Raw genomic sequence first — 27649 nt, 5'->3', positions numbered from 1 at the left:
TCTCCAAACAAATGTTGAGTCCTCATTTTTCATTTTTCCGGTTAATGAGCAAAATCAACATCAAGCGCCTATTAATACGCATTCTTTGTTTGATGTATGTATGGTAAAATAAGTTTTGCCTCTCTGTCTTCACCACAGGCTCGGACTGCTCCCGTAACTTCACCAGTCCGTCGGGTCTCATCGAGTCCCCGGGCTTCCCAGACAAATACCCCCACAACCTGGAGTGCTCCTTCATCATCATCGTCCCCCCCAGCATGGACGTCACCCTCACCTTCCTCACCTTCGACCTCGAGAACGACCCCCTGCCCGGCGGAGAGGGGGACTGCAAGTACGACTGGCTGGAAGTGTGGGACGGGCTCCCGGGAGGTACGGCTTTTATACATCGAAAGTGTTTCACTCTTGACGTCTCCAGATTGTTAATGACAGTTGCGGTGCACGTGTTGACAGTGTTAATGCGGATGCGGATGGAGGTGTTGAACAATAGCTCGACGGCGTCATGAGTCGGCGCGGAAAGCAGAGTGAAAAATGTTTGTATTCTGCCCTGCCTACATCATTATTGACTGAGGTGGAGTAGCAACTATTTTAGTAGCTGTGCGTTGGTAGATGAAAGCTAAGCTTACAGGCAGGATGCTGGCACCTACTGCGGAGAAAAAAAAACCTTTTCAAGGGGAAAATAAAATAGCAGTTGGTGAGCGGAGGGAGAAAAGAGGGGAAGGTGAGAGGAAGAATAGTAGATCGCTCGGATATTTATGGCCGTGCTAGCGGAAGAGTTTAGAGGGACAACACTAAGGCACAAAAACCTTCGATCTGATTTCAAGTGATGGAGGATGTGGAGAGTGGAGGAAGAACAGCCGAAAGGCAGCAAAAAGCCTTCTGCTGCAGGGAATAATGGAAGAAAGAAAGGAAATGTAGATATGGATTAATGAAGGCTCATCAGGTCTGCCTTCATAGGATTCCAGGGCTCCACAAGAAGAAAAACAGTACGTCTCATATCATTTTATCCATCACGTAATTGGTAGTTTGATCAGTTTTCTGTTCATCCATTAAACACTAGAATAGAATCAGAGAAAACCAATGATCTTGCTATGAACTTTACTGTAAATATAAATTTATCCTGAGGGGCAGTGAAAAGGCAGTGAGGCGGTACACAGAAAGGAGGCCGCCTCTGGAATTTACCGCAAAAAGAGAACTCGCTCTGCAAAAGGAGAGAGGTGAAAGAGGACGAGAATAAAAGACTTCTGCTCCGAGTGATGGAGAGATACTAAAGTCAGGGCAACGAGATGAAAGGAAAGGAAAGACAGTAAAACGAAGTGGGAGGGTGTGGAAAGGGAAGGAAATTCTCAGGGTTGGAGTCAGAGGTGAAGGACTCTCAGGTTTACCCTCTGCGATGGGTGTACGGTGGAGTCTTAACAGGAAGAGAGGACAGGAAAGAGCCGAGCAGGAAAAGGGAAACGTTTTGTACATTTCTTACAGTATGAGGTTAAAGGAGTGGGAGAGCCAGAGAACTCCCCTTTTCATCGGACAGAACATCAAATCAGGAAGGAGGGAAGAAAGAGAAGCGCATGCTACACTGTAGATAAACGTCTGAGTGCGTCCGTATTCAGTTTGGATCTCTCCTCACATGCTGCCTAGTCAACTGTTGCTTTCAAATCCATCCATTCATCTGTCACTTACTCATGAAGGAAAGGGAAATGGGAAATGAGACAATCGTGTTTTGTTGGAGTTTCGGTAAAGTATCAAATTCTTCCAGTTAATATATTGTAGTGCATAATCTCATCCCTTCTCTTCTTTTCATCTTCTTCCTGTTTTGGTTTTCCTCAACGCCATCAAGAAAAGACTTATTACCGTTCTTTACTCAAGGGCCCTATTTCAAACATCCACCCATTCCAAAAGGGAAGAGGAAAAAAATCAATAGCGCTGATCGATCGCCGGCTATTTTCTCTCCACCTCCTCCACAGGCCTCCTCATGTGTGTATCTGTATGCGTAAGGTGGGAGCAGGGAGCAGCGGGATGAATCTACTATCTGCGCCCTCACTACTTCATGCACACATTCAGACACACACACACACGCACACATGCGTGGGCTCTAAATCACGCTCATCTGTTTTCGATGACATATACAAGTTGCGGTATTAGAGAAGAAGACAGTAGAGGAATCACTTAGAATCGCACACGCACTCGCGCGCTGCATGCGTGTGAATGGAAGAGAGGTGATGACATGAGGAGGTGGTGTGATGAGTGGATGTCAGCAGAGGAGGGAGTGATACTGATAATAGATGAAAGGGAATGTTTCGTGCTCGGGCGAGTGAGATCTTGTGTGGCCAGCGCAGCTAGAGAAACCCTCCGCGAGTCACACAAAAAGAAAAGGAAAGCGGACGGCAACATCTGACTGGTCTCCTTTGATTGACAGTGGGCCCCGTGATTGGTCGATACTGTGGGACCAGGGTGCCTCCCGAGATCCAGTCATCCACCGGGATCCTCTCCCTGTCCTTCCACACCGACATGGCCGTGGCTAAAGACGGCTTCTCGGCCCGATACAACATGACTCACAAGGAAGTCAGCGAGAGTAAGTTTGACTCGTGTGTTTCATTTGAAAATGTAAAAAAAATGTACTGTTATATGGATATTGTTAAAAAATAAAAAAAATATCTCCGCCCTCTCTTCGTATTGTAGCTTTCCACTGTAGTAATGCCTTCGGTATGGAGTCAGGGAAGATCACAGATGAACAGATCACGGCCTCGTCAAGCTTCTACGACGGACGCTGGCAGCCGCGTCAGGCCCGGCTCAACTACAACGACAACGGATGGACGCCCGGCGAAGACAGCAACAAGGAGTACATTCAGGTACAAGTTTGTCCCCAGGTGCAGTTTTAAAAACTGGAGGTGTAAACAGAGTGGGATAGTCTTCCTCAAACTTACATCTAAGTTAAATATATTCCCCGAAGGTTTTGAGAGGTTTGCATCTTTCATAGGAACGGGGCGCCCGTTCAGTGCCCTAATCCACATACAGTAATTACTGATTCTTTACAGCAGAAGTTTTCTTTGCCTAAACTAAAAACAGACTCCACTCCTATTTTAACACCATATTTTTCCTTGTGTTGACATGTCGCACATAATAACTCTACCGCAGATATATTTGTGTCAGTGTGTGGGGGAGAGAACGAGCCAGCGAGAGAGAGAGAGTGAGTGAGTGGGAGGTGTTGTGATATCGAAGTTTAGCAGCTAGATGCCTGGGTAAGGCATTGTTTCCTGTATTCTATCACAGTGCCAGCTTTGTGCCATCCCTGAGCTGAACTTGAGTTATGACTGGGCGAGAGGGGGGAAGGAAGCGATGTTCATCCCTCCCTTAGACAGAAAAGACTTGCGGAGAAACTTTTCGGTCAGACACTTTCTGTAAACAGAAGATATTGTTAACGGTCGTCACCTTGCGATGGCCTTACGTGAGCAAGCTGCTTCTACTTCTATAACTTACTGGAAACAAAACTCAATCTTTAACTCTTTAACACCTAAAAATCTGCCTGTGGATAAAAAAAAAGAAAGTTTGCGGTAAAGTTCTGACTGTGACTGGAAAAAAAGCTGTCATTATGGTAATGATTTATGGTAATGATGACGCACCGCTGCTGTCGGCTGCAGGATGAGGGGTGACGCAAGACTGGGGAGTCCCAGGAAGAGAGTCGTTCGGAGGAATTTTTTGGTAAAAATGAAATTAATCATATCCGGACAAAAGCACAACTTCCCAGTCTTCAGCCACGCTTTGAATTTTGTCAACAGCGCAAACAACCGTGAGTTACGGTAATTCAAAAAACCGGGAGCTTTAACGGATCTCTGGCGATCTGTTTGGTTTTAAAAGGCTAAAATCATAGCACTGTAAAACACTGTAAAATATCTCATAAAGAATTCACCAATATAATAACACCTTTGAATTTTTAAAGCTCACCTAACAATTTCTTGCACATTTTTTTTTTGCAAACCCTTTGCATGATGTTGCACCCCAGATTGGAAACACCAGCCCTTCTCCGGGTTTGCTAGGTCTGGGTGTCTGTTGCGCAGCTCAGTATTATACACAGTCACACTGCAAGAACAAAGCTTGCCAGTTTTGGTCTTGCTTTGAGAGCCTAACATCTTCTGACCACTTTAAAAGCTTCACTATCCCTCAGTATCATGGTAACAGCTGGCTTTGGTGGCTGGATGCTGAGATTAAACCTAACTGCCTTGCTTGTACTGACAGCATCTTCAGCATTAGAAGGGTCAGTGTTACAGTTGGAAATAGTCAGAGACAGATGTGGAATGGAGGCAGTAGCCAGACTCACTGTAGCCAGACTCTGGCCTGGAAAAAAACAAAGGATGGGACTGTGGCCAAACGGCGGTCCCATCAGTCTCACACTTCCTTCCTGTGTTACCTTTTACAGATAACTCTCTCCGACTCTCAAAAGTAGCTGACATAAAACATTTGGCACAAGTCACTTTCCAGACTTCTCATGCAATCTCTCCCCTGATATTCAGATAACCTCAATCCATTGAAAGAGACCTGGTTTGAATTCTGCCGCTTGCGACAAATCAGGTCTTTGCATTGAATCAGCCCCAGAGCTGGCTGGAAACGGAGCTCGGGTCGGCCTCACGTCGTCTTTGTGCGCCCTCTCTGAACGCCGGTGTTGTGGTTGGGTCGCGGTGTTCTCCAGAGGCTCTCAGCTGTTCCGCAGCGTTAACACCTAGCTGAAAGCGAGGACCCTGCGTGTTTGTACGCGCGCGTGTGTATATATGGGTGTGCGAAGGCTTCAGGTCTTGGCAAGCAGCTGTCATAAATGCCGACGTGCCTCTCCTCGCATCATGCACCCCATGGTGTCTTATAACTGTGTGCGCAGCCCGAGCATGCATGTTTTGCCATGTTGGCTCAAGAGCCACGTGTGTGGTTTAAATCTTTCTCTAGGGCACTTTCTCTGATGTAGCCTATTCTATTCTATTCTATTCTATTCTATTCTATTCTATTCTATTCTATTCTATTCTGGTCTGGTCTGGCTCAGTGAGGTGTGGTGCAGATTGATGATGTGAGCGCTGGTGGCTCCGTTATTGTAACAGCTCTGTGATGGATGACAAAGCTTCCCTGGGAAGGCTCACTTAGCATCTCTCTCGTTCTTTTTCACTTTCTCTCTCTCTCTCCCTCTCTCTGTCTCTCCCTCTCTCTCTCCCTCTCTTTCATTTCCTTTCCTTTCCTCTCTTCTCTGCCTCTCCTTTACTCCTACCTTCTCTTCTCATCTGTTCCTCTCCTTGGTTCCGGACTATTGATTAGTTGTCTTGGTGGATTTCTGTCTGGCCCTACCAGGGCTCTCGAGTGTGTGTGCTTGTGTGTCTGTGTGTGCGCGTGTGTATGTATGTGTGTGTTGGAAGTAATCTAAAACACCTGTCTCTCTGACAGATAACAAACGCAGCATTTTACCTCCCCTGGTGTTTTGTGCTACACCCTAGTGGGACACACACACACACACACACACACACACACACACACACACACACACACACACGCTCGCACACGCCCCATAACAAGTTCTGATTAATCTACAGGTTTCAGCAGCTCTGCCAGAGGAGGATAAATGTTGTAACCTACAGTAGAACCTTTCTCATCTTCTGCTCTCCATTTGTCCGTCTTGAATTGAGAAAACTTAAAAAGTGTGAGTCACCTTAAACACGTGCAGGAGCTGTCACCACTATAATCCGAACCAAAATTACGTTTAATTCCAGATATGAGTGGCTTAATTATAGATACAAAAAGCTTTTAGTGGTGGAGATTTCAGCATGTCACTTTTTTCAAACCTTGGTTTTAATATTGATCAACACAGTAGTGAAGTTCTTGCTGACGTGAGCTCCTCATTAGCAGGGCTAAAATCTATTCCTAATTTGTGAAAATGTATTGTTTCATTACGGCCCTTATGAGAAAATCTTTAAAAATGCACATATATTCCGTCACTTCCGATTGTCTGGATATCTGCATTGTTCTACTCTGCCTTCTCATTTTGTGCTCTGTGGATCAAAACAAATGTTTATGTACTTAAGGGACCTTGAAATGAAGTAGTTTGAAGCCGGCATCCAGCACAGTGCTGTTCATGTATAATGCAACACCGCTAGCAGCATGCTAGACACGTAGCGTAGCATCCACAATCTGGATGGCGAGGTGATTATAACTATTGTATGGGAGGAAATTAAAACGAGCCCCGGGTCATTACTATTGATCTGCCAGGAGAGAGAGAGACGCAGAGAGGAAAGAAACACAGGGAAGGAGATGAGATGAGGAGGAAAAGACACTACTGGAGATGAAAGACCGATAATGATCACTCCAGGTGTACAGTATGTATGTAGGAATATGTTATGTTGTGATTATGCCCATCCTGAACTAAAATTTATACTTAAGGGACTTTAACAATTGGGCTATTTTGGAAGGTTTGGACTAAGATTAGTAATAAAATTACAGTACGGCATATTAGCAAATAGCCAAAATACATCTAATTTTTAGTATTAATTTGTTAAAGCCTCCACTTGATCATGGCGGCCCACACTCCTTTTATTATAAGATAACATTGAAAAATCTCTCTCCCCCTCAACAGGTGGACCTCCACACTCTGAAGGTTCTCACCGGCGTCTCTACACAGGGCGCCATTTCGAAGGAAACTCAGAAGAACTACTACGTTGCCACGTTAAAGCTGGAGTTCAGCACTAATGGGGAGGACTGGATGATCTACAGGCACGGCAAGAACCACAAGGTAGGCCCAAGCACACATGGTAGGAACGTCAAAACAGTCGGGGGTGACTGCAGAAACCCTATCCTGGGTGACACGCATGCCTCGACATGCGTTCTCGTGGAAGAGGTAGGGGGAAATATGAGATGGAATATATGCGGCAAGAGTTGACCACAAGCCTAAACTTTAACCGGCGTCTGCAATTACAGCCGTTCCACTGACATTCAGTTGGCTTCGTTTAAGGGTTTACGACCAAGCCAGAACCAGCACACGCCTTCGAGCTCCAAGTGATACCTTACATCATTGTGTGGAACTACATTTACACTGCACACTGCGTCCCATCTGGTTCCCGTTACTTTCTGGTCAGAGTTCTGGCTAATGTTGACCTGATTGGGAAGGTTTCTAAGCTGCTTCTCTCAGAGGTGTTAAGGCATGATATGTCATCGCTGATCGTGCTACAGTCTGTGGGGGTACCAGGTAGAAGTAAAGCAGGCAGCGCTATGAGCCTTAATGGCTGGAAGTGCAATTAAAGCAGAGGAGCATTCCAGCAGTTGTGGCTGGTTTTTCCATCACAGCCCTTCTCCTCATGCTAGCGGTCCCACATGTTTGTCCTGCGGTCTAACACCGCGTCTAGCTCTGTGCTATAAAGAGTTAGTCCTTTATGAACACTAATGCATGCACACACTCACATATGCATGCATTTTTCTCCGAGAGGTAAAGAGGCAATCCCGCTCAACCATCTGGGGCTCCTTTGTGGGCTGCAGATCCCATAAGGCTAGCAGCGAAAGCTAACTGCCTGAGAAGTGATAGATGGGCAAAGCAGCATAGAAAAATATAAAAGTACATTGAATGATGATAGAGGGAAGAAGCAGAGGCGTATAGCAAGTTTGGCAAGTTTGCAGTCACGTCAAACTGAAAAATAAAGAATACGCTACATAGTTTTTACAGGGTAGACAAGAGTTATGCTGTGATCATATGAATTATGATTTAAAGGCATGAAAGTCGGTGGTCGCGCAGTCCTTTTTACTGTCCGTTTAGTTGTATTACCACATACCAACCACAGCCCAGTTCACAGCATACTGACATCAGTCTACATGTGAGTGTTTTGAGGTTGGTTGTTGGTGTCACCACACATAATCCCCCTTGATTCCCTTCTAACTCTGGAAAGCCGCTTCGCGCTGAATACCAAGAGCTAGGGACATAGAGGAGCGTGTGTGCATATGAATATGTGTGTTTGAAGAGGACAGAATAAATAGCAGCAGCTTCGAAATACACACTCAAACCAATTGGTGAGGGTCTCTTGAGCCGTTTGGCTCCCTGGTGTGTCAGCCTGTGCCGTAATCTGACGGTTCAGCTCACGGTGGTCAGTCACTCCAGTTAATCCTGCCACTGTATCATAGTCTAGTTGGCACGGTGTGGATATTAGCCAGATGCAAACAGGATGCCGCTGTGTTGTGGTCCTTCTTCTGGCCATAGAGCGAAGTCAGAGCAGGGTGGACTTAAAATAAGACGCAGTGTGTGATGGTTATTTAACGGATGATGAAACAATGGTGTCAGCATCTTGGTGCTTAATGTCCCTTCTCAACTGACACGCCCCAGACGGCCATCAGCATCGGGTTTGCCACGCTCACTGTATCTATCATCTTTCTGGTTCGGAGTGTATGTTTTATGTTAGAAAGGCATAAATCACTCCAAAGCGGTGGCCAAGATATTTTGGCATGGTGCTTTATACTTTAGTTTGGATGTGTAAAAAATGCTGAGTCTGCATTCACAGACTAATTCAAGGAAATGGTTTTTAGGATTGAGAGCACATCCTGGATCACTTCATGCAGCGTTCAGTGTTTAGTCGTGTCACATTTTCCCTTTGTTTGATCTACGCTAAAGCCGTATATCAACATGGGTTATTTCTTACTTTTGTGGAGGTGTAGCTTTTTACTGCTGCCAGGAATATAAAGACCCCTGACCCCTTTCTGTTAGCTGCTTGAACCCGCTCTGAACTGTACACCTATCCATCCATCTCCTCCTTGACATTTTCATTCACTCACTCCTTCACCAGCTCTCTCAGAATCTCTTCATCCATCAGCTTCCCCCTTCCCGTCTTCGCTCTCCCTCCTCGTCCGCTGTTACACTGTTTTCCATCTCTTCCCTTTTCCCTCTTTAGAAACTCCATCATTTGAACTCTCTCCCCCGTATGTCTCTGAAAAAGACATCATGGAATGGACAGGCACGTTTATGCATGCTTTAACAAATGGCTTTTTTTGTGCTTGGCTACAGTGACAGTTCCGTGTGCGTGTGTGTAATCTGGGAGAATTATGGAATTAGTGTTTTATGAGCAAGAAATATTAAAGGAGGACAAAAATTTATGGGATCCACATGGATAAAAAAAAAACAAAAAAAAAAAACGCAGCTTATAATGTGCTCATGCAATTTTTTTGGATGTACGGTACATAGAAGCAAAGACACATGTCGTACACACAGATGTTCCCAACCTTATCCTTGTCACATGTACATTCGCCTCAGATGAGTAACTGTTAATAAAGCAAGCACCGTGCGCACACACAATGCACACACTCTGGCTTTTAAACATCTGGGATTCGGCCCTTAGGGGCGGCGCTGCTGTCACACGGCATCACCATGATTTGTGTGATCTGTAATGTATTTGATAATGTCATTAAAGGCCTGTTGTGAACCAGATGGGACATATGGAATACATGTTAACTTGCAGAAACTTTTTTTTTTAGATGGAAGGAGAGAGGAATATTCATACATATTCATGCATTTGGCCCTGCTTTGTACTGACAGATAGAAACAAGGGAATGAAACAGACAGATGGGCAAATAGTATTGCTCCTGTTTCTTTTGCTTTTATTCCAGGCATGCTTCTGTGCTCCTCTGTTCCTGCCTTTATAGTAGAGCAGCAATTTGTCATATTTCCTTTGACCAACAGTGCCAGATCATCCGACTGCTCATGTGAACTTGCGTTATAAGAAGAAATACGACCTCATCTGTATTACTTAAACTATTCGGTGATTCACAGCACAGAATTACCGCGGGGCCTGTTGATGGTGGAGTAGTGCACATGACAAGAGAAAAGCAGCATTTTCCAGCGGCCTGGGCTGACTGACGATCTTGTTTCAGTGTCGGTGTTTGCACTGACGTGTTTGAGACCTTCTGTGGAGAGGAACATTTTAGCTTGACACGGTACAAATGTCGTTTGGTGGCCCTCCTGAATTGCTGCAGGCGGACCTGTCTGCAGCCGCTACAACGCTGGACCTCAGCCAAGACCAAAAACCTCCTATTCCCACTTTAATCTGTGGGAGGGAGGATGGATGGAGAGGGAAGGCTGGAGGAGGGAGACGTGGGTTGAATGAGAGGGAGGCATAGGGATCCTGATAGGAGGAAAGTGTAGGGAAGAAAGGAAGAAAGAAATAAAGGGGGGAAACAAGCAAAAGGTTAAGGAGTAGAACTGATAGAGGGGGAAGAGAGAGTGCAGCGGGAGGAAGAGAGGTGGGAACCAGAGGGAGAGAAGCAGGACTCAGAGGGGAACAAGTGACTGAAGGAAGGAGGCAAAGGGGGGGAAAGAAGTGTTCATTGGGGAGCCACGAGCAAAAGAAAGAGGGATGGCTGGGTGAACAGAGGAGAGAGAGAGAGAGAGAGAGGGAGAGAGGGAATAATGAGAAAAGCAGACAAGGGTGTTGACCACAAATCCCTCTGGATAGATCAGAGGTCTCAGCAACACAGCCTGGAAGGATGTCAGGAGAGGGAAAGAAAATAAAACGACAGAGGAGAGGGAGGAAGGCTGTGAGGTGAGGGAGAGGCACAAGGGAGGGTGAGGTCAAAGCAGAGCTGGAGAGAAGAGCTGGTGACAAATGAAGGAAGAAAAGCCGAGAGAAAGAGAGAGGAAGGGACAAAGGGGGATATTATAAAGGTGCCATGTGTCATTTGGTTTGTGAGATTTGTGTATTGCACTGGCACACACACACACACACACACACACACACACACACACACATTTGGATCCAGCTGTCAAAGACAGGTTACCTCCCGGAAGTCTGTGTGTGGGTGTGTGTGATGAAATGAGAGGAGATGTCGGGGGGGGGGGGCTTTACTATTTTATAACCTGATGCACACATGGACACAGAAAACACACTCAGCGCGGACATTTGAATAATTCAGTGTGTCTGTGCTGGTCCTCTCTGTCTGACTGACTGTGGCCCTGCAGGCTTTAGACACGGCCACACACACACACACACACACACACACCTGTTCTTTACTTTCCCATGAAGAGAATGTATTCATTTGTCCTTTGCTTCAACATAAGAGCACCCAAATCAGCTACCCTGCTCTCAGTTGTTACTCAGTGGAAGGAACCTGTGTAAATGGAGGTGTATTCAGTCAGTGTCTGGCACCTTTGAACTTCATCCAGACAATTTGAACTGAAAATGAGAGTTTTCTTGTTGTATTTTGTAAAGCAACATTTCTCCTTGTTCTTGGAGGCTTACATGCGTTTGTCTTTGTGTGTGTGTGTGTGTGTGTGTGTGTGTGTGTGTGTGTGTGGGTGAGAGAATGAGATGGAGACGGAGGGGGGAGGGATGCGTAGGTAAGCATCTGTTCACCCTACACCTTTCCTGGTGTCAGCTAACATAGGTGGAAACACCGGACCATTAACAAACGCAGACAGACACACACACACGCACACAGACACACACACACACACACACACACACAGGCACACACTTAATAACCTGAGCTGGGTTGCAGGTGTAGTCCATTAGCTGATTATTATTGAAGCCTTTTAGACAGAGCCCGTTAACAGTGAATTTAGGGGTTTAAGACCTCAGGGATGCTACATATCACCTTTCACCTCCTCTCTGTGGAGTCTCGCTGCAAACCACAACTTGGGAGCTGTTACAGGAATAATAATATATTCTTTAGTAAGTGTGCACCGCCCCCCCCGTGGTATCCGTTATCACTCGATGTGATTTTTCATCATTCCCTTAAACTGCTCATTGTGATGTGGACTATTGATCTGTGTCACAATTTGTGCCGGCCTCCAAACGAAGACAAGCGATGTTCTGGAAATTAAAAAGGTCAAACCTGAGTTTGCATTTGGCTGTTTATCACAGTTCAACAAATAATGAATTACACAAATTGCCTTTAAATGATGGCTCCGGTGTTGGCTCCTATAGCAGTGAAAATACAGCAATCAGCCACAACATTAAAACCACTCTCAGGAGAAGTCAAGAACATTAGCCATGTTGTGACAATTCAGTGTTGTCCTGGGAGACTTTTGGACCTGCTATTCCTCTGGATGTTACTTAGACATGTAGCAACCACCTAGACCAGACCAGACACCCCAACTCCATAGCAATGACACTCCATGATGGCAGCAGCCATCCCCAGCAGGATGCAGCCTGACACACACATGGGAGACCTACAAAATATTAAACAGGTGGCCATAATGTTGTGCCTGATCGGTGTACATAATAAAGTTTTTACGATAAGGTCAGCTTATCAACATTTAAGAAATAATTTCTCGCCGGCTCCCATAAAGTCAGTTAGCGAGGGCTTCTCGTGTTTTCAGCTTGCTGTTGAAAGAGTTTACTCGTGAGGCCGCAGAACAACAGTAATGGTACATCAAGCAGTCTCAAGCAGAGCCTCTGTTTGGTGAAGCCGAACATGGTTGTTAATTGAGAAATAAAGGACACCAGGTTCGTGTCAGAGCACAGCGTGTACGTACACGGCCGTCAGAGGCCTGCCGCGCACACTCAGACACACAAAATAGCATTGCGGCAAATTAGACCTTCACACAAACATACACCAGAAGATTTATACACTACATACACTCCCATGTAGACATACAGTACATAGAAGTGTGCGCGTGTGTGTGCGCGTGTGCGTACATGTGCTGAGGAAATGTTTCGCCGTGCACCAAGGGAAATCAGAAAGCACCCTCCAGCCCCCAACTCCTAAGAGTGAGACTTCATAATTACACTTTTACACGCCGACAAACTCTGACACACACACCCACACACTTGTAATTACAGTCTGCTACCACAATCCCATTAAGTCTTTTGGGGCCTTTGGGCATTTTTCTTTCTCCCATCATTTAACTGGTCACAGTTTCCAGTATGAAGGCCTTCGCGAGGGCACGAGTTCACTGGGGCTTACTTTGTGTTGTTCACCCACTGGGTCACGGGTTCAATTCCCAGCTGGCCCAGAGGCCCTGCCTCTGTTCCCACAAGTCAGACACTCCCCTCATCCAAATTTCGTCACCGCCGATGGGTCTTGCGGTTTAATGCCCCGAGAACCGACAAAAAAAAAAAAAAATAATGTATTTACACACAGACCTGCAGACACACACACCTAAAACAAAGCAACCATCTATAAATGCGTATCCAAGCAAGTAATTGCAAGGCCTCTGGCTCTGTTGAATAAGGCTTACTGAGCTCTGTAATAGACACGCTATGCTGTGTTTTCGGCACTAATGCAACATAACAGAACGAGCGCTGCGTAGTGAGGAAAACCAGCTTTCCGTGGCGATGAAAGAAAAAGGATCATTTTATGCATTCACAGCTGCGCACAGTATCATGAAGGCAGCGGGAGAAAGGAAGATAGAGATGTCGGGGAGGAAGACAGAAAGAAGGGGAGGAAGTGAAATGATAGGGAGAGGAGCAGAAGCCCAGCTGCGTTTTCTGTGGAGAGCCCAACAGAGACGACTGTCTGAGAGGGAGAGGCGGAGGAAGAGATAGACATTACACTCTGTCAGACAGACAGAGATATAAAGTCTTGATGTCAAGAGACAAAAAGAGCTCGTCTTTTTGTCGGCCACGTGCTCTTGCATTCAGCTTCCTTTGATCAGTCTTTGTGTGTTTTCCATTTTGTGTGTGTGTGTGTGGAGGGGGTTACAAGAGCTTTGAGGGCAACGCGTGAGACCGGAAAGACGGTCTCTGTGTGTGAGAGACAGTTGTGTCTGGAAGCACTGTATAGTGTGTGTATTTGTGCATTGAGGGGTGACAGCGTGTGTTTTTCTTTGCACTGCATGAAGAAGTTCAGATGTTTCCCTGCATGTATTTCTGTGTGTGTGTGTGTGTGTGTGTGGCTGAGTCAAGAGGACGTGAGAAGAGGATGCTCTCCCACATACTTGCATCTTTGATTTATTACACACTGCATGCCCTCAGACTATGTGTGTGTGTGTAGTGTGTGTGTGTGTGTGTGTGTGTAAGTAATTCTCTGCACTCATTCATTTTGTCCATTAACTTCAATGTACGTAATCACATAGAGGAGAAACTCATGTTTAATTGTATTATCTTAAATAAACTGTGGTCATAACCACGTCAGTCCCATCACTTACAGTATATTTTCATACAAATGTATTTCCACCCCACCTCCATGCTTATTCAGACTGCAAACATCTGATATGAATGAAACAGTTGTAAAGGAAGCTAGAAGACGTTTAGGAGGTATATTGCCCACTATCTACATTATACTAGTTACCACACACAGTGCAGCGGAAATAAATAAAGTTTTATATCAAATGTCAGGGTAATCAGGGTATGCATTCAAGTTAGACTTGTATCTGAATTCTCAATGTGGTTGTGGTAACATGCAGTTTGGATTTCATTGTGTTGTGTTTAATCCGATACAGACACCAAAACAGCACAGTTTTTTTTTTTTTTTTTTTTTTTTTTTTACATGCTATTCCTGCTATTCCTAACAATTTGATCAGCACAGTAGATTTCTGTGTACCCCAGTCCCCCAGCTATTTAACACAAAAAACAGTCTGGGCAGGGGAGGTTGGTTTGGTCTCCAGACACTATCAGAGCACAGAAAATCTTCTAGTTGTTTAGATATTTCAGTCTGGCCCAAGGTAGTGAAGAGACAAACTGACAGCACTTTAATATCAACCTGGCCCTATAGCTCTAGTGTTTCTCCAGCAATTATATGAGGCTTGACTCCAGTGTCCTTGCACGGAAACCGATGTGCGCTATATAGATGTGATATAGAAATGATACCGCTGCACAACTCCAGCCATATCGAGCTTTATCCATTATCCACACTGAGCTCATATGTTGCAGCTCACTCACTCTGCCCTTCCTGTGTGTGTGAGATAACAATGTGGTATTATTAAATATTGCCCTTCCTCTCCGCCTACAGGTTTTCTACGCCAATACCGATGCCACAGAAGTGGTTCTGAATCGGATCCCGCAGCCGGTCCTGGCCCGCTTCGTGCGAATCAGACCCCAGACGTGGAAGAACGGCATCGCACTGAGGTTCGAGCTTTACGGCTGTCAGATCACGGGTAAGAAAGATATAGCACTTTTTCTTTCTTTTTTTTTTGTCCTTGTCAGTCTCTTCCTGGGATTCTCGTGAATCACACAGTAGTCATTTTGTCAAGTTTCGTACCAGTGATATATTGGCTTTTACACCAGGTCAGAAGGTGAGTCAGTGCAAAAAATAACTCCCTTAGAAAATATATCCTGGAACAGAGCACGCAAATGTGAAAGGGTTTTTTTAAATTTTTTTTTATTTCATTTAAATAATCAGACGAGAAAAAATCCTCAGTTTAGTCCGTCCGTCAATCTTGTCCACAGGTCTATTCATGCTTTCCTCTCATCCGTTTCTCTCTTTCACAATCACTCAACACACCCACTCTCGCGTGCACTCACGCTCTTGCCCTCGCTCTTTCATATACATATCCCCCCCTTCTCTCCCGTCTCCCACTCGCAGCAGATCACGCGCAAACGTCCGCGCGCTCGCGCACGCGCAAAGAGGCACACTCGGCCCTAATAGAATAATACTAGAGTGCGATGTGTGGGTGATAACATCAGAGAGTAACAGGCTCTCAGCTTTCATCTGCAGCCCTGGCAAACAAACACGATTTCAACCAGCATAATCAGCTCAATACTATAAATAGATAAAACTTAATTAGACTGTCTGTGTTTGTGTGTCTGCGCGTGCAGAGCCGGGGAAAGAGAGGGGGTTTCTATCCATTCGAGTGTGTCCACGTGTGTGTTTGTCCCGGCTCTACTGTATCATTATTAGGTTAGGGCCTCTCTGCCTCCATCGTAGCGGCCATTGAGAGGGACAGATACGCTCTTATCCAGGAGGGCTATTTCAGCACCCACACAAATCACAGTCACACCAAAACAATATGATACTGCTTGTGTTTGTGTGTGTGTGCGCGCATCTACGATGGAGAGTCAGGGATGTGGAATATATCAGGTATCTTGTCTGCGCTTTCGCGACCGATCGTTTTTTTTTTGTTTTTTTTTTTTTACTCTATTTTAACACCTGAAATTGCATTATATATCACCCTACTGTTCTCACTACTCTCTCTCGCCCCTTTTTCCATTTATTTTTTTATTTTGGGGCCATTTCCCTGCCTATTGCCCGTCTCTGCCGCCTCGCGATTCCTGCAATCCATCACGGCCCCCGAGGAAAACACTGACTTTATATGCAAAATCTTGACACTTTTCAGACCGGCTCGCCTTTTGTAAAAGAGGGATGACAGAGTTCGGTGCCTATAAGTGAACCTTTGGAAAACAAACTGTTCTGCTGCAGCTTCAGTAAAAAAAAGAAAAAAAAATATGACGATAATCCCCAGGGAAAAAAAAAAAACACTTTAACTCCAAACACACTTGCTAACAGCCAGGATGTTTCTGTTCCTTTCCCCGCGCACAGACAGACATTCAGACAGACACACAGTCCAACACACTGCCAGGGGGGATGTGATAATGCCCTACACAGGCCTATAAAGGCAGACATAAAGCAGTCAGTCAGTGACATGTCATTAACTTAAATCACACTTTTATGTCTCCTGCTCTACTTTCTTTCTCACTTCCGACCTATCTCTCTTCAGCGTCCGCTCAGTTTTTCCCCTCTGCTCCCCCCCTCGTCCTCCTGCCCGCCGCCTTTTGCTGACAGCTTCCACTCCCTCTTCTCCCTCATTTCGCCCTCTTTTCCTCGCGTCTTCGCCGCCCCGGCCCCGCCTCCGCCGCGTCTTCCCTAATCTCGTTTTGGCCCCGGCCTCGCTCCTCGATCATTTAATTTTTAGTGCCTTTATCATTTCTCTCGCCAGGCCCGCGCGGCGTTTTTGTAAAGCTATACGTGTAGAGGCCGCGTGCGCGCGCATCGCTCAGGTGCTCCTCTCGGCGGAGCCTACTTAACAGCTGCTGCCGAGACCCCGTTATCAGGAAAAGCACCGTGGGAGTACGCGTCCGCCCATGTGTGGGTGAAACATCAGAGCTTTTGTGTGAGGAAGTGGGCTTCAACCAACGTGAGACCTTGATGATTCAACTACTACGTGCTAGTGCGTGCCTGCGCGGGCGTGTGAGTGATTTTAAGGGCTCTCATGCCGGTGTGTAATATCTAACTATTTCTGCTATGATCAGTAGAGATGGTGTTCTCATCCACTCCCACTGCACTCCCGTACTAAAAGCCCTGCTGGGGCCGGCCGCTGGCGAAAAGCATGGTGGCAAAAAAAATAAAAAATGAGAGGAACGGTACAATAATGGAATTTTCTTTTGGCTAGTTAGCGCTCACAGCTGTGACAGAGCTTGAGGGAGCTCATCGAGCCTGGCTGTTGTTGTTTGTTGTTGATTCATTATTTACTATAGCGAGGCACAGTTGCAAACGTCACGGCATTAAACATTCATCTCCACGTAGACCTGAAGAATGTCACCATCAATCACCGTCACCCTTCGCTGTCAGCCTCCCCTCTCCGTCTTTCTTTCTTTTCACCAGCGTCTCTCTTTATCTTCCCCTCCCTTGTTTTTATTCACTTACCGTCTTTCTGTTTGACCTTTTGTCTATCTCTTTATCGCCCCCTTGTCCCTTTGCTCCTCTTCCTTACCTTTTCTATTGTGTTTTCTTCCTCCTTTCATGCCTCCTTTGACATCCTCTGTTTTCACTTTGCTTCTTTCTTCTTTTTTTTGCCACATCATGTTTTCACAGGAATTTTCCACTTTTTTTTTCCCAATCCCCCTTGTTTTCAACATTATTCATGGAAATACCATATTTTGATGCTTGTTAGACTAAATCTCGTTTGGCAGTGTAATAAACAGCATCCCTTTGATGTGCAACATACTTTCATTTAGTTCCTCCATTTGGGAGTTCTCTGGCTCAATTCCCCACGAAGAATCCCCTTTGGTAGCTTGGTTAAAGTTATGCATCAACTTTGCAGCGCCAGGAAGGGAAAATAATGAAACGGGCTGATGGAAAGCAGCTCAGAAGGGCTGCGGAGTGTAACACACCAGTTGTTGTTTTAGCAATTTGTGTCACAACCACACAAGAATTTTGCTCCAAGATTAGATCAAACAGTGACACCGAGTTATTCCAACCTTTTTTCTTTTTTTTTTTTTCCGTTTTATGCAAGTTGTAAAAGATGTTTTAGCTGTGCAGCAAAGGGGGAAAAAAAACTGGCCTGTGTCCTGTCATTGAGAGAATATCCAACAGGCTTTGAAGAGCATATTCTGGCCTGTTACATTCAAATTACTTTCTAAACTAAACTTATATCGCGGATGATTATCAAAGTGATTTTTTTTGTTGAATTTACACGTGGAGGTTTTGGGTTTATTTTAATGTTTTAATATCACAGGTTTCATATCAATAGATCAGAATTTATATCAATTTTATAATTATTACTGTATGGCAGCAAAGTCACACTGAATATGTGCCTTTTTGGCAAATGACTGTCATATGTGGAATGTGGTATCAACCTCTGAAGCACCAAGTTTAAAAGAAAAAAAATATTTTCCAGACATTTCTTTGGCTACATCAATATGTAATAACTGTTTCAAGAATGAACAAGAATCTTCTTTCCCACCCCGAGTATTCTCATTCCTTTCTGCTTTTCATTCAGATGCTCCCTGCTCAGAGCTTCAGGGCATGTTGTCCGGGCAGCTTCCTGACTCCCAGATCTCTGCGTCCTCCATGAGGGACATCCACGGCTCCATGGGGGCCGCCAGGCTGGTGGCCAGTCGGACGGGCTGGTTTCCCAACCCGACGCAGCCCATAGCTGGAGAGGAGTGGCTGCAGGTGTGTCACTTTAGCCTCACTAACAACATGGATAAAGCACATAGGACACGAAATTTAAAAGAAAAAAAAAACACAGTATGAGGAAAATGTAAACATCACAGGAGCTACTGTCCACTGTGACTGTTCCTGACTGAGAAAGTGCTCAGCAGTGCTCAGTGCTAGCTGCTTGCTCCCTGATAAAAAAAAAAAAAAAGCAACTGCATTTGGAGATGAAGTGCAGAAGGTAGGGTCTGTTTACTCACATCAAAACACAAAACTAATCAGCCTCACGATGGTCTAATCCCAGCTCACATCCTCTGATGTCTGCTTCACAATGATAAGAAGACATCGAAGGACAAAGATATTCCTTTTTATCCTTTTATCCTTGTGGGTCATCACATCGAAAGAAAGACTAATTAAGCAAACACAAAGTAAATTGCATTTACTGCCCATGCAGTAGCAACAAAGTTACAGGAAAATGGCTTTGTTGGGCGGCAATCTACACAAATCTCCAAGCGCACGTTCGAATTCATGAACTGACCTGAGTCGTGCGAAGAGGAACCTCGTTCCGAAGCTGTAAACGTGTTTGAAAGTTGTCCGTGGAAAGCCAGCGTTTGATTGATCGTGTTCTTGGAAAAGTCACAGGCAGGGGTTCTACAAATTGATTGGTTCCGTGGTTGCGGAGAGTGAGCCAAGGATAATAACTGTGTTTTTCTGTGTTGCAGGTGGACCTCGGTGTGCCCAAGATGGTGCGCGGCATTATTACCCAGGGTGCGAGAGGGCTGGAGGGCAGCACCAGCGCCGACAACAGAGCGATTGTCAGGAAGTACAAACTGGCTCACAGCTTGACCGGCAAAGACTGGACCTACATCACTGACAGCAAGACTGGCTTTGCGAAGGTAAAGGAGAGGAACGCGCACTCATAATCTCTCCCTGTCTGACACTTACACATGTACGCACTGTCCTCTGATTGCAACTGTCAGCTCTCCCTCATTTGCAGTTATTTATAGCTGTCTCTCAACTCTCCCTTCTCCTACTGTCACACTCTCTCTCACTCCTCCCCCTTTGCCTCTTCTCTCTCATTCTTGTCATTTTTTTTTAGAAAGAAAATATCTATTTTATTACATCCTCGGCTCTGATAATAATTAATTTTAATCACCTCACTCCTCATTCTCTCTGCTTCCTCTTTCTAAGTTCTAAGTACTCTCCCTCTCTGCTTTTCTCTGTCTCTCATCCCACTGTTCACTCATCGTCTATTTGTCTCTCATGGGTGTTAATTAAAAATGTCTTTCCTGCATCACCACTCAGCACTGCTGGCAGTCTAACGCTCTGTGAGACAAGGCACTTTAAACCCCGTTCTCCTTTCTGAGGCTATGTCTTAAAACGCTTTAATAGTACTACTGAGTGCCTTCTCTCCTGGTGCTAAAACCCTGTTCTCTCTCATCTGCCTGTCTTTCTAAATGAGTATCCTGGGAAATTCGTATGCGTTTTGAAAATTCCTGAAATGGGTAAGATAGCAGATACTGTTCAGTTAATGAAACCAATAGCACAGCCTTCACAGCCGCAGCTTTCTTGAAAGGATTGCTGCCGTCTAGCCAGTTTTAGGTTTGTAATAAATCTTGTGCTTTCGCCAGAGGCTGCTGCTGCTGCCTCAAAGATTATTTGAAAATCAAAGGTAACACAGTCTCTGTTGTTGTTGTTTTCATGACACGTGTCACGCCGAGCCGGGAAACAATGCTAATTAGTTGTGTTATATAGCTTTAGACAGGCTTACTGTTTTCTTCTTGTTTTCCAATGAGATGTGAATGTAACACAACACACTGGTCACACTGTGGTATCTGGTCACATCCTGACATACTGTATGTCACATAAGGTTGAGCTTATCACTGGCTCCTTTTGCCTTAAACCCCTGAAAATCTCTATCTGAGAAAGCAGCTGTCATGCGGTGAAGCAGCTCACGGAGCTGACCGTAGATAAATTTCACCATTGGAATAAAGTAAATTCACTGAAGTCAAATTTGGAAGGGACTACAGTTTAGGTTGGGCGACTGTTTATTCTCCGGACACTGATGACCTCTCCCAATTTTCCCCGCAGATCTTTGAGGGGAACAGCCACTATGACACCCCAGAGGTGCGGAGGTTTGACGAGATAGTGGCCCAGCACATCAGAGTGTTTCCGGAGAGGTGGTCTCCCACTGGGATCGGCATGAGGATGGAGGTCCTCGGCTGTGACCTGCCTGGTAAGGGCTCGCACATGCTCGCGTGTGATAACGCGTACACACGTGAACCATGGACTTGCAGGAAGGTGTACTTGTGCACACACATACGGATGTGTACAAATACACGGACGCGCTAATTCACGTCATCTCCTTAATTGATGAAACACATTAAACACGAGGCCTTGAAAACGTACTATTCAGGCAAACTATCCCCAACAACTATCAAGAGGAATCTAATGCAGCATATATCTTCATAAAAATCAGATTATACCTACATATATATGTTGTGTGCATGGTATGATCCTTAAACATCATTAGAAAGAAAACATTACAGCGTACATCAAACGACACCGTTAATCTCTCTGCCATCTGCGTATTCTCGTCTGCTATTGTGTATGGCCTTGTGTCTATATGTCTGAGCATGTACGCATATATGTGCGTCTATACGCACTCCGGACATATAACGGTGGCTGATGTTAATCATTTTGCTCCATAGGAGGGTTTTCAACATGTCTGGACAGGGATTAACATGTCTAGGTCATGGGACTTTCACTATTAGCGGCCAGCTGGGTTACTCTGTATTCACAGTGATTATGTTATTAACATGTAGCTGGTGTGTAGTGAAGGATTGGCCACAGTAACACGTATTTTGGTATTCATGACCAAGCCGAGGTAAGTTAGTTTTAGTGTAAATATTGCGTGTAGCGTGTGTGTATTGATAAATGCAGACATTGTCCTGTATGTTAGTTAACTGAACCGTGGAGGAACCATTTATGATCACATGCCAGCATTGCATGGGCCTTGTTAGCTGCGGCGAGCAATATGTTTCTCAGCTGCACAATATCCTGGAATAAAGCAGGCCATTGTAAAAATCCTGCCACATTTATTACTTCACTAGGGCCATAGTAATGTGCTGCGTAAATTCACTGCTGAAGGGGAGACATTGGTCTCCCTGTCACTATGTAGTTGGGATTTTTTTTTCTATGTTGTGTTATTAAATAATCACAGCCGACACAGTCGTCGCGAAGTCGTATAATTACATCTAAAAAACTGAATGTAAATTATGTTTTATGGCAGATACTTATTTGCAAATGAGCCTTAATGCTGTTACCCCCCCTCCCCCTTCATGTGGCATCAGATCTTACCGCTTTAGCCGGGTTGTGACATGTGGCAGGTGAAGACGAGAACAGGAAATGACACATACCCGCTTCCCAGTGGACACCAAGTGGGCTGTTGTGCGATGTAACTTATGGCCCCAGTCTTTCGTATTTCTGTACTCATCCGTGAATGTGTGTTTGTGTGTGTGTGTGAAGGAGAGAGAGCCAGAGCCCAAAGGGAACAATACATCCCAGATGTGTCAGGCCTGATGCTGGTGATGACGGGAGCAATGCGGGTGGCTTCCACTGTTACACAGTTTTTAACCACCGTGATGTTAGAGATAATATTTGGGCGCACAAACATTCATGAAACGCAGTTGACGTAGTTCAAATCAAGAGACAGATTTCCAGAATGAGTGAAATATACTTTTCAGATAACATTTGTTGATTATTTACCAAGAAACATGTGGCAGTCAGTGGAGACTGTATCGACTCAGAGTGAAACCTTGTGTTGAAAGGGAACACTGTTAATAATTCCACAGTTAAAACCATTTACTCGCCTCACATCTATTTAACAGCTTTTCCCATTAAAGTTTGTGGTTTTAAATCTGGGCCTCATTTAAAAAAATGCCCCCCCATTTAATGGAATCCTTTACGTCCTTAATGAGGACATACATGTGTGGCATATGTTAGAATATGTCACAGTCTTCCTTTACTCGTTTTGTCTTTCAGGTGACTGACACTAAGTAAGGTAACACTGAACACACAATAAACCTTCGTCCGTACAATAAAGTAATTAACTCTTAGATAACAAAAACTGACTACAACCCATATGGTCACACCAGCACCGTTTCCTCTCTGACGGTCTTCAGTGATCGCGCCTACGTGCACATAACGTCGGCAGCCATCTTCTTCATCTCCACGATCGCAGCAAACATCAACATCTCGGCTGTGGCAGTTTCACTGATCGTCTGCTGGCCTGGCTGTCTGCGCCTGCACGCCAGATGTTTGCCTTCTGGTTGTAATCCGTGCATTAGACATGATAACGGCTCATTCCCGCTTCACATGAACGCCACGGCAACGGCTTCTGCTACCATCGTAAAAAAAAAAATAATAATAATAAGTCAAAGCCACACACTAAGATAATTCTACATCTTAGTGGCTTTACAGCAAATGGATTCAGTTAAATTTCGCTTTGTCTGGTTTTTAATTGTCTCCGCACTGATGTGGGATGCAAGGATAATAATACTAAAAAGCACATAATCTCACTCATGGTGTCCCAGTCATTTTGCTAGTGCTATAAATGGAACTTGGAGAAAAACACATCTGACTGAAGACAAAACACACACAGTCTTGTTTTCTTGCTTGTGTGCGTGCGCGCTCTAGAAAGTTGTGTTGAGTTGTAAAAGACAATAAAATATTCAACAGTGCATCAGCTTCAGTCCGCTGAACACGGCTGTTTACCCACAAGCCGCAGCCACACAAAACTGCGCAGCCATTCAACCCTAGTGGGCCACTCTAAATAAATCTGAGACAAATGCACACACAAACGCGCACATGGAGACACGCAGGGTTACAGATAGGAAGAAGGAAAAACAGCAAAAGAACTAACAACCCCTTTCTATCGCCCACTCTGATTAAATGAGGTTGTTTTCCTTCTGCTGCAGAACACTTGCCGTCCCACCCGTTATTGTCTTTGAAGTCCGCGTTTTATTCCGTGAACTGTTCAATATTTAAGGGGCACTCTTTGTTAAATGTAAAATTGGAGGAGCTCCGAAATGTCCAAGTTTCGTTTCAAGCTTCGCAAGGCAAACATTCAAATCACAGGATAGAAAAACAAACAGAGAGGAACTGCTCCACCTGCATTAAGAGTTTCCTTGTTTTTTCCCCAGTCAGAAACACGAGCTTCGTTAATATAATCACAAATAAGCAAACATTTTCCAGCGGGTTGAGCAGTCACAGCAGCTCATCTAATTTTCAGTAGTTGGGTTCAGTCCTGTTCCTCTCCTGGTGACGTCCTGGTTCATCGTCAGGTCGCTGTTTTCTTATTGAGTGTATGGCTGTTATGATATAATAATATAATAAGAAGAAATCGTCTTGTGTTCAGGTGTACTTCTTGCCAAGTTTTGACATTACTAAGTAACTATTAAGCCTTCCAAATGAATAATTTACCCCACAACTGTACATCTACGCACCATATGTGAAAGTAGTAGTAGTTTTTTTGTTTTTTTTATTTGTTTTTTAGGTTAGCATTACCATCATCATTCAAATGTAGAGACCAAAGCAATATAATGTGATGTCAATCACAAGCCCCATCCTCTAAACATCAGCTTTAACAAACTCACAATAAATTGCTTTTCCATTACTGGCCCCCCGAATTGTTCTCATATTTTACAGTGAATCGCACTGACCTGGCCTCGGGGCTGTAAAACAATTTCCTCACATGAGAGAGACAATCACAGCACCCAATTACAATGAAGAAATCCAAAATCACGGATGCCGTTTTTTTTTTTTTTTTCTTTTCTTTCCAGGGGCACACAATAATATAGTTTAGCATCTCATTACCGGTGCCAAACCGTCGGCGCAAACACAGAAACAAAAGCCAGAATATTATTGCGGGACTCGTTCTAATCATTCACGCTAGCTACGGAGGCAACATGTAATTTAGGTCTTGTAACCCCCTCCCCAACTGTTGGATGTGAACTGAGAGCTTACGAGCTGCCAGTTTTGTTCACGTTTTAAATGACTGAGCTATCAGAACATCTGCTATGCTCTCATCTCTTTCACTCCACACCTAGCTGTTGGCAGGCACACAAGCAGGCGCATACACAAACACGCCACCTGTTTGGCATGAAGGCGAGGATTTGTTCTTAGTTGTGTAAATACATGCTTAGTGTCTCATCTTCATTGAACGCCGCGGCGTCATGGGTGGGGTACGTGGGGGAAATGACAGGGAGACACTGACAGACACAGAGATACAGTGAAAGCGGCTTTGTGTCCGCGGTTGTCTTTATTCATCTGCTGCTGGGATCATGCAAATCTCAGATACTTCCAACCAGACTAGCACAGCAACCACGCTTCTTACGTCTGTGTTGCAACAGAACCAATGATAAATCCAACAGGAGCATTATGACTGACTGACTTCATGACTAACGTCTGGTTCGTGTTGCCTGTCAGTCGTTGTGAGGTTGAGGCGGTGGTAGGTTGGTGCAGTGATTGGCAGGGTGTCAGTCTGGAGATCTGCTAGACCTGGGAAAATACCTCAACATCTACAGTCAATGAAACATGGAAGACAGCTCCTCGTCCAAAGGGAACATGTGTGGTTGTGCGCACCAAACCTCAGCAAACGTAGATTTTTATGAATGTGTTACGGAATATTGTCGACAAAGCAAACTGCACCAGGCTCAGTGAAGGTTGAAGTAACAGCACTTGTAGGAGTTAAGTTGGAAAATGCAGTAGCCAAGAGTTTTCACTTTGTCTGTCGCTAGCATGTGAATAAAGTCGGACCTGGAAAACATACGGACGCACACATGTATGCAGTTACAGTGGCACCCCGGAGGAAACACTGTTGTTGTCCTAGAATATTCTGGAGGTGTTTCGGTTCCAGGTTTCCAGCAGATCATGCAGGTTTAGCCAAGTGTGTGTGTGTGTGTGTGTGTGTGTGTGTGTGTGTGTGTGTGTGTGTGTGTGGATCATCAGGTCCAGCGTTACTGATCACTTTCACATGTGAGCTGTGGCTCCGGTCCAGACTCTTGTGTGCGATTGGTAGGATGTGTCCTCAGTTACACCCTCTCAAGTCTCCGCTCTTTCTTCCCCCCGTCTCACTCATCGTCTCACTGCAGAGATTAATGTGATGTTTGATTAGAAAAGTGTCCAATGATAACAAGAGCCTGTGTGCAGAAGATTTACAGTAAATCATAGGAAATCTTTTTTTTTAGACATAATTTCGAAATGGTGAAGAACCCAAAGTCAAAAGAGAATCTTAGATAAGAGTTATTGTACAGTTTTGGTAGTACTTAGGTCAGTTAGTGTTTAACTTCATGTTTGATTATTATCCCACAGAGAAAGTTTTTTTTTTTTTATAAAAGAAAAGAAATAAAATAAATAGCTAGACGTCTGTAGCTACCCCCACCACCACAGATGCTTTGCCATGTCCTCACTTTCCCTTCTCCTTTGACCATTATATATATGGAGCCTTTTTCGTTGCCAAAAAATACATTTTACTTTTAAAGTTCACAAAAACTGTTTTTATTTCCTGCAACCATTTAGTCTTCCGTGGCTCTGTAATCAAGCCAAAATCAGGAAGTTCAGGCAAGTAAAAATAGCAAGAGGCTCGTTTCTGAAAGAATAACTGCTCCAGGTTTTCACAGGACACTGACAATATGTCTGACAACAAAATGTGCCAGAGTGTTGGACGGACAAAAAAATCAATTGTTATTTACTGCAGAGATTTTCAATGCCCTGTAGCGCTGCGCCTGGCTTGGGTTTAGACAAAAGGCCATGTTTGCAGGTTACAGAGATGTTCCAGTGTTAAGTGCCTGAGAATCAAGTACACGCCAAGAAGTTAAGCTATTGTAAACCATAAACTGCTATGTTTCATTTACTTCGCTACAGTTAAGTTTATCCTTTCCTTCTCTTCCCCTCCTTGATATATCACACATGGAAACGCTTAGGCTTGGCCTCAGGTTCATTGTGGATTCCTGTGTGTTTATATGCGTCTCTGTGCAGAAACGCTTGTGTTTTTCAAATATAAATATTTAGCTCTGGCTCGACATGCCTCTACAGTGTTTCCCAGATATGACTGCCTCTTCTTTTGTCTATTTCCATCCATCCATCCATCCATCCGTGGAAAGGTCATATCTACACCCTTGTCCATTGGTCAGAACTTCATTCATTCATTCTAAGTTGGGCCTTTTAATGACATTATTCGCTATTGATGATATTATCTTTGTGACGCATGAAATCCCTATAAACCTATGTATCGGTAATGACACACAACATTTCAAACTGTCTTCCAAATGCAATTAAAAGTGGCAAAAAAAGTACAGTTAGCGCCTTGGAAGTAGTTAAACCCATGCGCTTGTTAACATATTAATGCTTGGTGAGCCAGCGAGCTGTCCTTCTCCTTTTCACAGATCATAATGGCATACTTAGCTTAATGATTTTTGCCACACTTAAACTCATTTCCTTTGTAGCCGACTATGGCTCACTGATGTATTTAGCCATTTATAGCCGGCAGCTTCTTTTTATCATTTCAGTTGTTGTCGTACTTAGCCTTGACACTCAAGGCTACAATTCCAATCACATACCTTACAGTGGTTTGTTGCACAATGGGCTAATGAGCAATTCACTGTCAGTAGTTTCCTGACATAAAGAGCATCTTGTACAGCCGGGGGCTCTGCCTTTTAACCTCACGTGAAGCTCCGTTATTGGTGTTTTTTTTTTCATGTGCTTACTTTTATACCAGCAATATATTTTTACTGGGTTACAGAAACTCTTCTTCCGTGTCTAATGGGCTTAAAAATTTGTGGTCCAGTGTGAAACTTGCCATAAAAACTGAGATTATTAGTTGCTTCTAGTACAATGAGTT

At 44.5% G+C, this 27649-nt stretch overlaps 1 protein-coding gene across 5 annotated transcripts in view; it reads left to right on the top strand.

Moving 5' to 3' along the window:
- Positions 1–27649, top strand: part of LOC125017365 (neuropilin-2-like) — an 89195-nt gene that overhangs the window by 34317 nt on the left and 27229 nt on the right. For all 5 annotated transcript variants that reach the window (XM_047600401.1, XM_047600402.1, XM_047600399.1 and 2 more), the window contains exons 4-11: positions 139–366; positions 2411–2566; positions 2674–2843; positions 6596–6751; positions 14884–15028; positions 18590–18765; positions 19470–19643; positions 20839–20983. In XM_047600401.1, the coding sequence (XP_047456357.1) occupies positions 139–366; positions 2411–2566; positions 2674–2843; positions 6596–6751; positions 14884–15028; positions 18590–18765; positions 19470–19643; positions 20839–20983 (1350 nt within the window). The remainder of the gene's footprint in view (positions 1–138; positions 367–2410; positions 2567–2673; positions 2844–6595; positions 6752–14883; positions 15029–18589; positions 18766–19469; positions 19644–20838; positions 20984–27649) is intronic.

This window comes from Mugil cephalus, chromosome 12 (genome assembly GCF_022458985.1).
Source record: "Mugil cephalus isolate CIBA_MC_2020 chromosome 12, CIBA_Mcephalus_1.1, whole genome shotgun sequence".
Taxonomy (NCBI): Eukaryota; Metazoa; Chordata; class Actinopteri; order Mugiliformes; family Mugilidae; genus Mugil; species Mugil cephalus.
Note: the sequence above shows the minus strand (reverse complement) of the source record. Positions and strands in the feature narration are given on the sequence as shown.